Genomic DNA, 15353 nt, shown 5'->3' with positions numbered 1-15353 from the left:
AGAATCTCATATCGGTACCTAATGGCAGTCAAGCTACCTCTGGCGAGCACATGGAGGGCTGTGCGGTCCCCAAAGAAATGCCACCCCACAACATGACTGACCCACCGCCAAACCGGTCATGCTGGAGGATGTTGCAGGCAGCAGAACGTTCTCCACGGCGTCTCCAGACTCTGTCACGTCTGTCACATGTGCTCAGTGTGAACCTGCTTTCATCTTTGAAGAGCACAGGAGAGCACAGGGCGCCAGTGGCGAATTTGCCAATCTTGGTGTTCTCTGGCAAATGCCAAACGTCCTGCACGGTGTTGGGCTGTAAGCACAACCCCCACCTATGGACGTCGTGCTCTCATATCACTCTCATATCACCCTCATGGGTGCAATAAAATGCAAATGAATTACTTAAAAATCATACAATGTGATTTTCTGGATTTTTGTTTTAGATTCCATCTCTCACAGTTGAAGTGTACCTGTGATAAAAATTACAGACCTCTACATGCTTTGTAAATAGGAAAAGCTGCAAAATCGGCAGTGGATCAAATACTTGTTCTCCCCACTGTATGTCCTGCATTTCAGGAAACTTGGCCCCAGTGATGTACTGGGCACTATGCACTACCCTCGGTAGCGCCTTACAATCAGATGCCGAGCAGTTTCCATACCAGGCGGTGATGCAACAGGTCAGGTTGTTCTCGATGGTGCAGCTGTGGAACTTTTGGAGGATCTGGGACCCATGCCAAATAATTTCCGTCTCCTGAGGGGGAAAAGGTTTTGTCGTGCCCTCTTCACAACTGTCTTGGTGTGTTTGGACCATGATAGTTTGTTGGTGATGTGGACACCAAGGAACTTGAAACTCTCGACCTGCCCTACTTCAGCCCCGTCGATGTTAATGGGGGCCTGTTCGGCCCTCCTTTTCCTATAGTCCACAATCAGCTCCTTTGTCTTGCTCACATTAAGGGAGAAGTTGTTGTCCTGGCACAACACTGCCAGGTCTCGGACCTCCTCCCTATAGGCTTTTGTTGTCGGTGATCAGGCCTACCACTGTTGTGTTGTCAGCCAACTAAATGATGGTGTTGGAGACGTGCTTGGCCACGCAATCGTGGGTAAACAGGGAAAAATATAAATGGAGAATAGCATCACGCTAACATTTTTATTAAAAGGACTGACAAAATAACTTTACAGAAATTATAAAAGAGTTACATGAATCTAATCTTAAATAACGTAATTCCACTCACAATTGTTCACAATGGAGTTCAGAGTGGAGAAGTCAACGTTCAACAACTGTTTATATTGCTTCAAAGAGGTCACCAATTCCCCAGACACACATTTCAACTTTGCTTCTCATGTTCACGCCCCCCACCCCCAATTAATTCCCGCCCTCAAACTCAGATAACTCAAAAAATGATACACAACATGGAGGAAAACAAAAATAAATAAAGTACTCTGAAAACAATCTCCAATAAACAAACTAATGAAAAACAGCCCAAAAAAATGGCTCCAGATCAGCTCCAGTCTGGTTCTTTATCATGACCAAAACAATCTGATTCTGATTCAAACCCAAATCTGCAAGTTCTGCATATGCTCCCCTCTCACTCGCCCATGGGTGTTCCCATCTTCCCACCACCATCTTTTGACCTGAGTGTTCAGTATTGCAGTAATCCCCTCCCAATTCCAAACGACGTGTTCTGATTCAGAATGAGGAATTCCGGAACCTCATCAAGAGAACTGGATCTGCTGCACTCCAGGAATCTGGAGGAACGAGAGCAGAACTTACATGTAGAGATCTTTGTTTCTCACTTCTTTATGGTTAGCTGCAAGCCATGGGTTACCCAGATGTTTCTTCTATTACATATTCATTAATCATGATTTAACATTTTCCGGGTGCACAAATTGAGTGTGGGTGTGTACTTTCGTTGTGGTGGTGAGTCAGATGGCCCCTGTGCACATGGGTGTGTCCCCAGAGAGGTGCGGGACGGGACGCCTGTGCCACTGCAACCAGCGCCCCGACTGATGGTGCAACTCATCACTCTCACGTGTTTGGTCTTTAATGAGTACTAGCAGCGTGCATGGAGACTCAGGAGAAACCTTACCTGTTGGTACGAGGTGGTGTAAACCATGACATTCTGTTGTTGTCCATCAGCAGTTATCATTCCAGCAGGCAACTGGTTCGCTGCAAGAGGAAACAGATCAATTGAAATATGAATAGCATATGCAAAAGTATGGTCGCAACTGAAAGGGAACAGTTTGGAGATTAGGGGGAGATTATTAGACCAAAGATGAGGACAACAGTTAACCTGACACCTGAATCCAAAACATTACTGTTGATTTGATATGCATTTTACATTTACTGTACTTTGCCGCATTTGTTGATAACAAAATCAGAAAATACTCTGGATAAATTCAGTAACATGAGAATATTCCTGGAAAATGTGGGGTAGGTGTAACATTTGACAAAAAAATGGCAAGGGTTTGAGTGAGAGGACTAACTGGTGTCTCCAAGTGGCCACACACCTCTCCAACATATGCACAGTTCGTTCCTAAGTCATTTCAATGCACTTGTATGACTCACTTGTAGTTTATTTGTTTGGAACATAACCCTAAATCCCCGCCAGCACACAATTACTGTTGTTTACACAATCCAAAAATGTCCGATTATAAATCACAATCTAGGTCAGGTGGGCATAATTTGAAAGCTTGTTATATTGTCAACATGGCTAGCTAAGTTATAAAATACGACCTTACAGTATTAGGCTTTCACAAGGGTATTCAGAGAAACAGATCGTAATTTTAGTGCGCATAGCAAGGAGTCATGAGTGCAGAGGTGTGTGTTCTGCAGCGGATTTTCTTCATAATAGACAAACATAGGCTCATTCTGTTCAGAACAACTCAGGGTATGACGCCTGGTCATCTTGTAACTGTACGTCAAACAGTGATCATAAACGTTGACACTGTATATGACATGAGATTTATGATATGGAAATGTGATGGGCAAATTTGGACTCTTTGGGTGTTTGGCTTGGTTCTGACATCAAAGCGGTATTTATTAGAATCCTCAACATCTTATCTTTCAACATACATCGAGCCCTCTTCTTTTACAGCATTTCCGTCACTCAGAAAACAACAAAAATTTTGCAAAAGTTGCCCAATTAGCGGGAGGGATGGGGGCAACTTCTTGTTACGTGCAGTGCTCAAGTTCAGAACGGCTGTCAGTCAAAATCCATACAGCGCAGTGCTTGAACTCTGACGTCATTTATAGCATGTTACTGTACAGCCACTGTGTTCCAATTTAGGCCCTTATCAGTCCCCAAATCTGCCATCTTCAACCCGCATACAGGAATGAGTGTAAAGGGTTAACATTATTCAGATTCACATTTTCCCTGAAGCAATGGTCTGTGTCACTCATTATTACCCATTGTTCAAAATGAATAAAGGACAGAATACATTTTAAACATATTTTGTTTCTAGCTCCTTAGGGTCCTAAGAATCCATTTCCCCAGGGAGACCAGGATGAAAGGACCATAACTTAGGGGAGGAATAGGCCTGGGGCCCAGGGGGAAGAACAGCAGTAAATAAGGCCATCATGACAGTTAGAGCAACTACACCATAAAGTCTACCGAACAAAAATATAAATGCAACGTGTTGGTCCCATGTTTCAGGAGCTGAAAAATAAAAGATCCCAGAAATTGTCTATATGCACAAAAAGCTTACTTCTCTCAAATTTGATGCACAAATTTGATTACTTCCCTGTTAAGTGATATTTTCTTCTTTGCCAAGATAACCCATCCACCTGACAGGTGTGGCATATCATGAAGCTGATTAAACAGCGTGATCATTACGCAGGTGCACCTTGTGCTGGGGACAATAAAAAGCCTTTCTAAAAATGTGCAGTTTTGTCACACAACACCGTAGGGTTAAAGTTGATTCTGGGGGTCTTCTAAAGACCCCCACCATTGATTATGTTGTTATTAATTTGCTTACATGCCATTGTACTTATGCTCACTGTATAGCTGAATATTGAGGCCTGTCTGTGTCTAGCTCTCTGCCAAATCCCGCAGCCCCGCGTCTGCGAGAAAAGGGACTGAGGGTGATAGCGAGACACAGAGACAGCTTCTGTTTTTCTCTGAAACAAGGGCAGATTTACATACCGCTGAGACAGGTTCTCAGAAACCTTGTGTTAAGAATTTGTTCTTTTAGCTGCACATGCAGGGTTTGACATAGGAAATCACACCATAAGGTGTATATAAGATCCTGTCTTTTGTTGGGGGCAGAACTCAGGAGACATCAGTTGTACGTCTGATGTTTGATTTTTGACTTCTGTCTACAGCTGTATTTTGATTAAAATTGTTATGATTTATAAGTGCACATTTTGAATGTTCCTTATTTGTCAAGTAAATAACAGAGCCCAGAAAAGTGGAACCAACAACACAATGCCACATGCAACCAGGAAAAGGCGGAGCGATTTCTGCATATTGCACCTTTAAATAATTTATGCACATTTGTTTCCTAAAATAGAGAATCAAATAGCTTGCTGGTTCATGTTCTTACTATCTGTATTTGGGCAGTAAAGAGAAAGAGCGGCGGTTTCAGAAGATTTTCAATTAACCAATTACTTTTAGCAACATTTAAGTGCTTTATATGGTGTGTACTTTTTTTTTTATAAGTTCTTCAGAAGATTTTCATGTGTTGTGACGAGGGCCCACAAGGAGGACATGCGCAACGGGGGTGATTTACAATTAAACATCAACACAGGAACCAGGGTCACCCTTTCTGCCGTTGAATGGGTTACCAGAGTCACCGGAATGTGCTTCATTATATGACGGGCCATAAAGGACATAAGGGACGATTCCTTAAGTGCTAAACCTCAGCTGAATCTGGTAATGAATGGTGTGGCTGTTGAACAAGTTGAGGAGACTAAATTACTTGCCGTTACCTTAGATTGTAAACTGTCATGGTCAAAACATAGATTCAAAGGTTGCAAAAATGGGGAGAGGTCTAGCCGTAATAAAGAGATGCTCTGCTTTTTTGACACCACACTCCAAAAAGCAAGGTCTGCAGGGTCTAGTTTTGTCTAATCTTGATTATTGTCCAGTCGTGTGGTCCAGTGCTCCAAGGAAAGACCTAGTTAAGCTGCAGCTGGCCCAGAACGGAGCAGCACGTTCTGCTCTTCATTGTAATCAGAGGGCTGATTTAAATACTTTGCATGCCAGTCTCTCTTGGCTAAGAGTTAAGGAGAGACTGTTTCTTATAAAAAGAAGTGATGCAGTCAATGTGTTGAAAATCCCAAATTGTTTGCATAGTCAACTTTCACACAGCTCTGACACACACTTATCCCACCAGGCATGCCACCACGGGTCTTTTCACAGTCCCCAAATCCAGAACAAATTCAAGAAAACGTGCAATATTATATTTGAGCCCTTATTGCATGGAACTTCCTTCCATGTCATATTGCTCAAATAAACAGTAAACCTGGTTTCAAAAACCAGATAAAGCAACACCTCGTGGCCCAACACCTCTCCCCTATTTGACCTAGATAGTTTGTGTGTATGCATTGATATGTAGGCTACGTGTGCCTTTTTAAAAATGTATGTAGTTCTTTTCTTGTCTAATGATGTTCTGTATTACATAATTCTGTATTATGCTTAATGTTTTGTGTGGACCCAAGGAAGAGTAGCTGCTGCTTTTGCAACAGCTAACAGGGATCCTAATAAAATACCAAATACCAAAGCTCATCTCCCCCCCCCCCCCCCCCCCCCCACTTCTCTCCAACCCTGAGTGCCCCCTGCAGAGTCAAAAATACATCTTTGTGAACAAAGAGCAAAAAAGGGTGCCAACGCCAGAACATAAACATTTCTTATCAATATATTAAACTGAAAAACTCACATGTTTTGGTATGAACCCAATATACATTGTGATATTTTTCCTATGTTATTAAAAGTATAATATGTACTTTACTATAAACATAAAATGTATGCAACTTATTTAAGTCATGTTTAGAATTATGAATAGCCTATTTCCTTTTAGGATAGAAATTGTCCTCTGAACAGGAAAGAAAAAACTGAACTCTTATGAGGAAATCTCAGCTTTATCTCATATGAACATTAAACGGATTGAGTTCTCTTAATCAACGGGTCGTTCCTAATGTCACACTGTCCGGCCATTAGAGCCCGCCTTGTGTCAGTCTCCCTATAAATTAGAGGACTTACTAAACATATAATAGAATGAAGGAGAATCAAGTTGTGTCATTGGCCTACACACAATACCGCATAATGTCAAAGTGGAATTCTGTTTTTTGAAATGTTTACAAAATTATAAAATTGAAAAGCTGAAATGTGTTGAGTCAATAAGTATTCAACCCCTTTGTTATGGCAAGCCTAAATAAATTAAGGAGTAGACATTTCCTTAACAAGTCTCATAAGTTGCATGGAATACCTTATCCCTGTACCCCGCACATACAATTATCTGTCCCTCAGTCGAGCAGTGAATTTAAAACACAGATTCAACCACATAGACCAGGGAGGTTTTCCTATGCCTCGCAAAGGGAACCTATTGGTAGATGGGTACAAATAAAAAAGCAGACATTGCATATCACTTTGAGCTTGGTGAAGTTATTCATTGAACTTTGGAAGGTGTATCAATACACCCAGTCACTACAAAGACACAGGCGTCCTTCCTAACTTAGTTGCCGAAGAGGAAGGAAACCTCTCAGGGATTTCACCATGAGGCCAATGGTGACTTTAAAACAGTTAGTTCTCTCTTATCACAGTCATTAAACTAAGGATGGATCAACAACACTGTAGTTACTCCACAATACTTTCCAACAGACACTGGGAGACAAATTTCACCTTTCAGCAGGACAATAACCTAAAACACAAGGCTAAATATACACTGGAGTTGCTTGCCTAGATTAAATTTGAATGTTGCTGGAGTGGCCTAGTTACAGTTTGACTTAAATCTGCTTGAAAATGTATGGCAAGACTTGAAAATGGCTGTCTAGCAATGATCAACAACTAACTAAAATATTTTTACCCAGGGAGACCAAGCCCAGCCCGGAGCTTGAACTAGCAGCCGAAAGGTTTCTGGTTTAGGCCCCGGGCCACTCTAATCTCTAGGTTACTGCCTAGTAATCTATTTTCCTAGGGAGACCAGGATGAAAGGCCAATCTCTTATCTGTTGATCTTCAGGGGAGGATTATGCCTGGGTCCAGGGGGGAAGAACTGCAGTAAATAAGGCCATGAAAGTCAACTGGACCATAAACTAGCTGATGACCCTGTCAAATAAATAACAAAGGAGTACATTTATACATACATCACTTCTCATCCTTTCATCTAGGCCTAATCCTTGAGCTTTTAACAGAGTGCTGGAGGAAGATAATGACTGTTGATACTTTCTATGAAGATTGAGGCCTGTAAGAATTTCTACAGATTTTTCACATTTGTAAGAATTTCTAGCTTAAACATATACCTAGCAATGTAATAACCTTATTACTATGCTGAAGCTGTTATAACACATAGGACTTCCCTATTTTCACAAGAGGCTAATTACACACACATGCAGAAGAGACAGATGGCTGGCACAGACCTTTCATAAACACTGATAAGGCAGGAAAGGCCTTGATCCAAAGGGTGCTTGGATCTGCATTTCACGAGATACTAAGACACACACACACCCAAGGACAGAGGGCTGACGTAAACCTTTCATAAACACTGATTAAAACAGGAACATCTACGCACACACAAAATCTCCTGTTTTAGGTGAACATTTGGAAACACAGAACTCTACTACCAGGCCCTGAAGGACGACACCCAGATCGACAGGACCAATCAGAAGACCAGAACTACTAGACTCAACCTACTTTCTTTACTGTATATAATGTTTATGCACTCTGTTATCTGGGCTTTTTCTGCTGGTTCCTTATGAGCTGAATGAACGAGTCCGTATACGCTTGTACCAGATGTCTTTACTCTTAAATTAAACTGTCGCTTGTCATACAATTTACCACCTTGTCTGAATCGATCCTTGACCGGCTCACCCTTCTCCATGTCCCATTATCAACAGAAATTTAACCCAGAGGTCGATGGATCGAAACCATCCTCTGCTACCAAATTTCTGTTGATAATGGGACATGGAGAAGGGTGAGCCGGTCAAGGATCGATTCAGACAAGGTGGTAAATTGTATGACAAGCGACAGTTTAATTTAAGAGTAAAGACATCTGGTACAAGCCTATACGGACTCGTTCATTCAGCTCATAAGGAACCAGCAGAAAAAGCCCAGATAACAGAGTGCATAAACATTATATACAGTAAAGAAAGTAGGTTGAGTCTAGTAGTTCTGGTCTTCTGATTGGTCCTGTCGATCTGGGTGTCGTCCTTCAGGGCCTGGTAGTAGAGTTCTGTGTTTCCAAATGTTCACCTAAAACAGGAGATTTTGTGTGTGCGTAGATGTTCCTGTTTTAATCAGTGTTTATGAAAGGTTTACGTCAGCCCTCTGTCCTTGGGTGTGTGTGTGTCTTAGTATCTCGTGAAATGCAGATCCAAGCACCCTTTGGATCAAGGCCTTTCCTGCCTTATCAGTGTTTATGAAAGGTCTGTGCCAGCCATCTGTCTCTTCTGCATGTGTGTGTAATTAGCCTATTGTGAAAATAGGGAAGTCCTATGTGTTATAACAGCTTCAGCATAGCAATAAGGTTATTACATTGCTAGGTATATGTTTAAGCTAGAAATTCTTACAAATCTGAAAAATCTGTAGAAATTCTTACAGGCCCCACTTACCGAAGCTGTCGTCCGTGAGTTCTTCTCCGAGTCCCTCCGTTACAGATACGCCTCCGATTCCCTTCTCCCCTTTCATCGCCTACAGATACACATTAAGAATGTGTTAGTATTATACATTGAGCTGTATTTCCACAGCATCAACCGTGTGATAAGTTAAAGGGGAATGGAAACACTATGATTTACAAACGCCAACTAACTAACTGTAAACCGCCATATTGGCATTGTTGCGTCACTGGCAGGAGAGAACATTTTGTAACTCCCCAAAATGGCTGAATTTATCGAGTAGCTCCGAGTCTGAGTTTATTACAGAGAATGAAATAATGCTAGTTAGGGAGCCAATAAACCTACTGAAGCCGTTCATGTTTGAGCCAATCGTTGCCCCAGATCAAAGAGTCTATTCTCGTAGCAGTAACAACACAGATATGCCGCATGAAACACCTCAGCTAGAGGGTCTGCGTAGGCAAACACAAACTGGTGTGAGTGGGGATGCTGCCAGGTAATGGCTAGAGTAGGAGTGTGTGTGTGTTGTAGAGAGATGGTGGCGATACAGCACAAAATCCCAGCGGATGGTGGCTGGGTTCCTGTCAGTCTGTCTGGATGGCGATGTAGTTATTGAACGTGTCACTAATGCTAACGAAGGACTTCCTGGCAGAAGAGGTTACTCGACCAGTCAGCAGCCGATATACCTGTTAAATAATTGGTGAAATTTTGTTTGATTATCAATTGTTTAAGGTTAATATCAGTAGTGGGTAGGTGTCCAATATATATAGTATCCGTTCTATAACGATGTTTATCATCAGCGCTGTTTGGCGCGTTGGTAACACATTTACTTTAGATTAGATGACCAGAGTTCAAATCGCAGACATCATGATTCATGAAATCTCATTCTAACCAATAATGGGGTGTGCTCATTATAAATACATTGTGATTTAGTTTAGGTATCAGACTAACTTGTCCTATGATTGTGTTTGCAGAGCATACAGGCTGGCAGCTTATCGCCAGTTCACCCTATCCGCATAAGGGAGAATTGGACGAGGTGTACGGCGTCTCATCCCTGCGTGTGCCGTTTCTTCCACAAGTCGCGCATAGCCAGAAGCAAAGGCATTGAATAAAAGTAATTTATTTTTATTTCGTAAATCTAGCCTAGCCTAAGACATATACCTAACGCCTGGGTTTTATGTAAAAATAGTATTAGTTAGCTTGTCCACTATAACAACAGGTTCAAGTGTAACCAGATAAACTTGCTTTTAAGATAAAACGACTTTCAATGTGCACTTACCCCGTCCCTGTCGCTAGAGTAGTGACTTCAACTAGCTTTGGCGGACTTCTATTGGAAAGGAATGGTAACTACACTGGGCAGCTAGTTGGCAGCTAGAACAGGGCAGCTAGCTGGGCAGCTAGAGTCAAAGTAGACTTTAATAATATATGCCATTGAGCAGACACCTTTATCCAAAGCTAACTGGGTACATAGTAGTGGAAACAGATCATAGAGACAGGATAACAATTTTGATATCATGGATGGTCAGTCCTTGCATCTATAGCTCTATCTATGAATTTGAGAGTGGTTACATTTCTCCAGCCCCATCCCCCAGCTTTTTACCGAAAGAGGAGCAGGGAGACACTTTTTAATTGTTTCTACTGCTGATTGCCACTTTATGAAGTTAAGATGCAGATTAAATACACACCAAAATATGCTACAGATACAATACAAAATGTCCCATCACTCAGACAGTTAGTGAATACACAGCATCCAGCACAGCAAACAATCAATCAATCAAATATATTTTACAAAAGCACTTTTTACATCAAAATAATAACCACAGTGGTTAGAGGGTGCAACAGTTCAACACTTCAGAAGCAAATGTCAGTTGGCTTTTCATAGCTGAGCATTCATATGTTGAGAGAGTCGAACTGGGACAAGGTAGCACATCCATTGAAAAGGGTAAAAAAAAAAAAAAAAATGCAGAAAAACTATTCCACTCGGATGCCCTTTATGGATGGGTGTATCTTTGAATTCGCTGTTGAATGGCCTGTTCCTTCTCCATTTTCGGAACACAATCCCGCTCCCCCAAAAGTGATCGATAGTATATCTTGGCTCGCACTGTGATGATTGTGATTCTGAGCTCTCAGGTTCATACAGCGAGTTCTGGTCTTCACTGATCTCACTCTCCGTCAGCTCCATCTGTGGCTTATAGGGACAGGACTCGGTTGTATACTGATGGTCGTGAGCTCAATCTAGCTGGGCCCTGAGCTCTTTAGTGCTGGTCCCTGTGGACCTCTTCTCCACCGCAGCACAGGAACACTCTGGCACCTAGGGGTCAGTTTGGCATGCTGCACTAACCGTTCTTTCCTGTTGGTAGAAAACAATTAAGGCATCTATTAGGCTAGTTAAATAGAATTACTGCATATACTTGAAATAAACAATAGCCTTAGAAATAACAGATTTGCATGTACCACCTCTGCCTCCTGTACAGTCTCCTCCAGGATGAAAACATTTTCACGGATAAAGATGTCATCCTGGGGGAAAAAACTACGTTTTTTTAAGACAACTGAACCCAAATCTATCAGTTGGCATTAACAAGCTTCCTGTCTTGTATGCTTTGTCAACACACACCAAATAAAGGGGCATTTATTTTTCAGCAAACATTAGCTATGTCAACTTCAGTCTAGCTAAATAAGGCAGAGCTAACAAAACATTACAAAAATAAATCTATTACAGTACTTGACTATCTGAGATGGAAGCTAGCTAAACTAACGTTACCTAATATCAGGGGTACATGTATAAACTGTGTTGCAATTTTAGTTGCAGTTGAGTTGCTTGCTAACGTTATTTGCTGGGGGGTGTTACACAAAACACTTCAGATGCAATTAGCTTGTTACCTTCATCTAGTGTCAAACGCTAGCCTAGCCCTTCATCGCAAAGTCTACCTCCGCGAAGTGCTGTCTGCAGATCCTGCAAGCTCGAGCTGGCACATCCTTCCTCTTCAGGACATGGAGCCACTTCTTCAAAAGTTGTAAGTCCTTGGGCAGCCGATGGAAATTTACAGAGGGATTCTTTTTTTTGACAATTCATACAGCCTGGTTTGAATTACCACTTGTTGTCGCCATCTTCATTGTCCGCACCTAACCTCACTCTCTTCGATTCACTCTGCGCGAAAATTCAATACCACAGACAATCGGCTGATTCCTGCCAGTGACGCACGCACTGGCGTCAGTCGTTTCTATGGCAATTTAAAATGGCGCTGATCATAGCTCAAATAAACCTTGTCGACAATCAAAATACTAAATATAGATATGTTTTTATGTTAAATGCACATGTTTAGAATTAGTGGATTTAAAATACAATCTATTTGCTTAGATTTCCTTCCTGAAGTGTTTCCATTCCCCTTTAAGGGCCAGGTAAGGGAAGAACACAGCAACATCAAGCCCTTTGTGTTTGAGTCAAGGCCATACAGCACACCCAGGCTCTCTCTCCCTTCTCCCTCTCACCTCTCTGAACTTCTGAAGGTAGAGTTTCAGGGGCTCCACGTACATGTCAAAGCCCAGGGTGGACATGGCAAACAGGATGTCCTCGCCGTTGATTGTCTTCCTCTTCTCCTGGTGGCAGCGTTCGCTGGCCTCCGACGTGATGAAGCTGATGAATTCGCTCACACACTCCTGCACACACTCCTTGGCATCTTTTGCTATCTGGGCAGAATGAATAGGAAAAGGTGGATCTGTGTCAAATTGCAGCCTAAAAAGGTTGATTTTGCACATGTGGAAACTACATTCAAGGCCGGTTTCCTGGACACAGGGGGGGTCGATAGTTACATATTCTGATATTACTTTGGAACGATATTTTGATATTTTACTATACATTTGTTTTTTCTAGCATTAGCTTGCGCTAGTCAGCGCCAAAACTATGATATTTTTCATCCTATAGCTTCTCTTTTTAAGTGAGCCAAAATGTTTTCAGCACTTTAATTATCAAAACTCGTTTCCTCACGCTCTCTCGTCTCTCTGCATCTGACATATAGTATATGTTTGGAACATCAAATCGTGAATAAAAACACAGTATCAAATTGCAATAAATATGAACTCAGCAAAAAAAGAAACGTCCTCTGTCGTGGAAAATCATCTCAGAAATATAACACTCATAAGAACTTGTGAACTCAAATATGCTTTTTTAATACAATTGTATAGCCAACTGGAATGTCCCGCGGAACACACCCCGCTTCCCAGCCCCGGCCACAACATTTATACACAAATAGCATATGGGTCCACCCCATATGCAAATAAGCATACTTCCCCTAATTCTTCCTGCCATCATTATCTTTTTAGTTCAGGCTTCTTACTTGTTCACGCCCAATAACGCCCATATCTGCTTTCAGTTAGATTATAAGTGGCCAGACCCATGCTTGTCTTAAAAATAATATATGTCCATCTATCCTATAGGCCTATGACTTAGCCCTGTAATTAACTCAATGCCTCAGCATGTTCTCTGGTATGTGTATTTATTGGAATTGGCAGACTATGTGTCTCTTCTATCATTAGTATCCAGTTGCCTTAGGCATATTTCTCTGGTATGTGTGCTTATTGGAATTGTCAGACTATGTGTCTCTTCTATCATTAGTGTCCAGTTGCCTTAGGCATATTTCTCTGGTATGTGTGCTTTTAGTGGAATCAGCAGACTATGTGTCTCTTCTCTTCATGTGGTCTGCCACTTCAATGTTCAGCTGTCCTATGCCTCCACATGCCATCCATGTGTCTCATTTTACTCCTACACCTCTCACTGTCAACTGCGTTTATTTTCAGCAAACTTAACATGTGTAAATATTTGTATGAACATAACAAGATTCAATAACTGAGACATAAACTGAATAGGTTCCACAGACATGTGACTAACAGAAATGGAATAATGTGACCCTGAACAAAGGGGGGGTCAAAATCAAAAGTAACAGTCAGTATCTTGTGTGGCCACCAGCTGCATTAAGTACTGCAGTGCATCTCCTCCTCGTGGACTGCACCAGATTTGCCAGTTCTTGCTGTGAGATGTTACCCCACTCTTCCACCAAGGCACCTGCAAGTTCCCGGACATTTCTGGGGGGAATGGCCCTAGCCCTCAACCTCCGATTCAACAGGTCCCAGACGTGCTCAATAAGATTGAGATCCGGGCTCTTCGCTGGCCATGGTAGAACACGGACATTCCTGTCTTGCAGGAAATCTCGCACAGAACGAGCAGTATGGCTGATGGCATTGTCATGCTGGAGGGTCATGTCAGGATGAGCCTGCAGGAAGGGTGAGGGAGGAGGATCTCAATCCTATTGAGCACGTCTGGGGAGGAGGATGTCTTCCCTGTAACACACAGCGTTGAGATTGCCTGCAATGACAACAAGCTCAGTCTGATGATGCTGTGACACACCGCCCCAGACCATGACGGACCCTCCACCTCCAAATCAATCCCGCTCCAGAGTACAGGCCTCGATGTAACTCTCATTCCTTCGACGATAAACGCGAATCTGACCATCACCCCTGGTGAGACAAAACCGCGACTCGTCAGTGAAGAGCACTTTTTGCCGGTCCTGTCTGGTCCAGCGACGGTGGGTTTGTGCCCATAGGCGACATTGTTGACAGTGATGTCTGGTGAGGACCTGCCGTACAACAGGCCTACAAGCCCTCAGTCCAGCCTCTCTCAGCCATTTGTGGACAGTCTGAGCACTGATGGAGGGATTGTGTATTCCTGGTGTAACTCGGGCAGTTGTTGTTGCCATCCTGTACCTGTCCCGCAGGTGTGATGTTCGGATGTACCGATCCTGTGCAGGTGTTGTTACATGTGGTCTGCCACTGCGAGGACGATCAGCTGTCCATCCTGTCTCCCTGTAGCGCTGTCTTAGGCATCCCACAGTACGGACATTGCAATTTATTTCCCTGGCCACATCTGCAGTCCTCATGCCTCCTTGCAGCATGCCTAAGGCACGTTCACGCAGATGAGCAGGGGCCCTGGGCATTTTTCTTTTGGTGTCTTTCAGTCAGTAGAAAGGCCTCTTTAGTGTCCTAAGTCTTCATAACTGTGACCTTAATTGCCTACCGTCTGTAAGCTGTTGGTGTCTTAACGACCGTTCCACAGGTGCATGTTCATTAATTGTTTATGGTTCATTGAACAAGCATGGGAAACAGTGTTTAAACGCTTTACAGTGAAGATCTGTGAAGTTATTTTGATTTTTACAAATTATCTTGAAAAGGGGACGTTTCTTTTTTAACTGAGTTTAGAATCTAGAAAATCCCAATATATATTGTATCGGCACCTAAGTATTTTGATAATACCGTATCGTGAGGTCCCTGGCAATTCCCAGCCTTAATAAAAATGCATGGTTATTGGAGAATCTCTGGAAAGTGTGTCCGGGAAACCACCCATCAGTGTTCAAATTCGACGCGTTGTTAATGCATCTGGTGAAAAACAAACACGGCCAGGTCAACCTGACATGAGCAATTTATGTGGAATGTCACATCTGTTGTTGTTAATCAGTCATGGAAGCCATGCTGGGTGGGAAAACACTGAACCAAAGTGAGTCAGGCAGCAAACAAGCAGCCTTCGAGAGCTTTACCACCTGGAG

At 42.5% G+C, this 15353-nt stretch overlaps 1 protein-coding gene and 1 non-coding gene across 3 annotated transcripts in view; both read right to left on the bottom strand.

Annotated features, from left to right (window-relative positions):
• Positions 1 to 1127: 1127 nt before the first annotated feature.
• LOC129862684 (nuclear transcription factor Y subunit beta) overlaps positions 1128 to 15353 on the bottom strand; it is a 32741-nt gene continuing 18515 nt past the window's right edge. For both annotated transcript variants that reach the window (XM_055934574.1, XM_055934575.1), the window contains exons 4-7: positions 12250 to 12447; positions 8761 to 8839; positions 2082 to 2161; positions 1128 to 1740 (exon numbers count right to left, since the gene is read on the bottom strand). In XM_055934574.1, the coding sequence (XP_055790549.1) occupies positions 1708 to 1740; positions 2082 to 2161; positions 8761 to 8839; positions 12250 to 12447 (390 nt within the window). In that variant the 3' untranslated portion in view covers positions 1128 to 1707. The remainder of the gene's footprint in view (positions 1741 to 2081; positions 2162 to 8760; positions 8840 to 12249; positions 12448 to 15353) is intronic.
• On the bottom strand, positions 1912 to 2025 carry LOC129863054 (small nucleolar RNA SNORD67). The gene has a single exon (XR_008760919.1). It is a non-coding gene; the product is annotated as a small nucleolar RNA SNORD67 (small nucleolar RNA).

This window comes from Salvelinus fontinalis, chromosome 9 (assembly GCF_029448725.1).
Source record: "Salvelinus fontinalis isolate EN_2023a chromosome 9, ASM2944872v1, whole genome shotgun sequence".
Classification (NCBI taxonomy): domain Eukaryota; kingdom Metazoa; phylum Chordata; class Actinopteri; order Salmoniformes; family Salmonidae; genus Salvelinus; species Salvelinus fontinalis.
The sequence above is the reverse complement of the archived record's forward strand: the minus strand, read 5'-3'. Positions and strand labels throughout refer to the sequence as shown.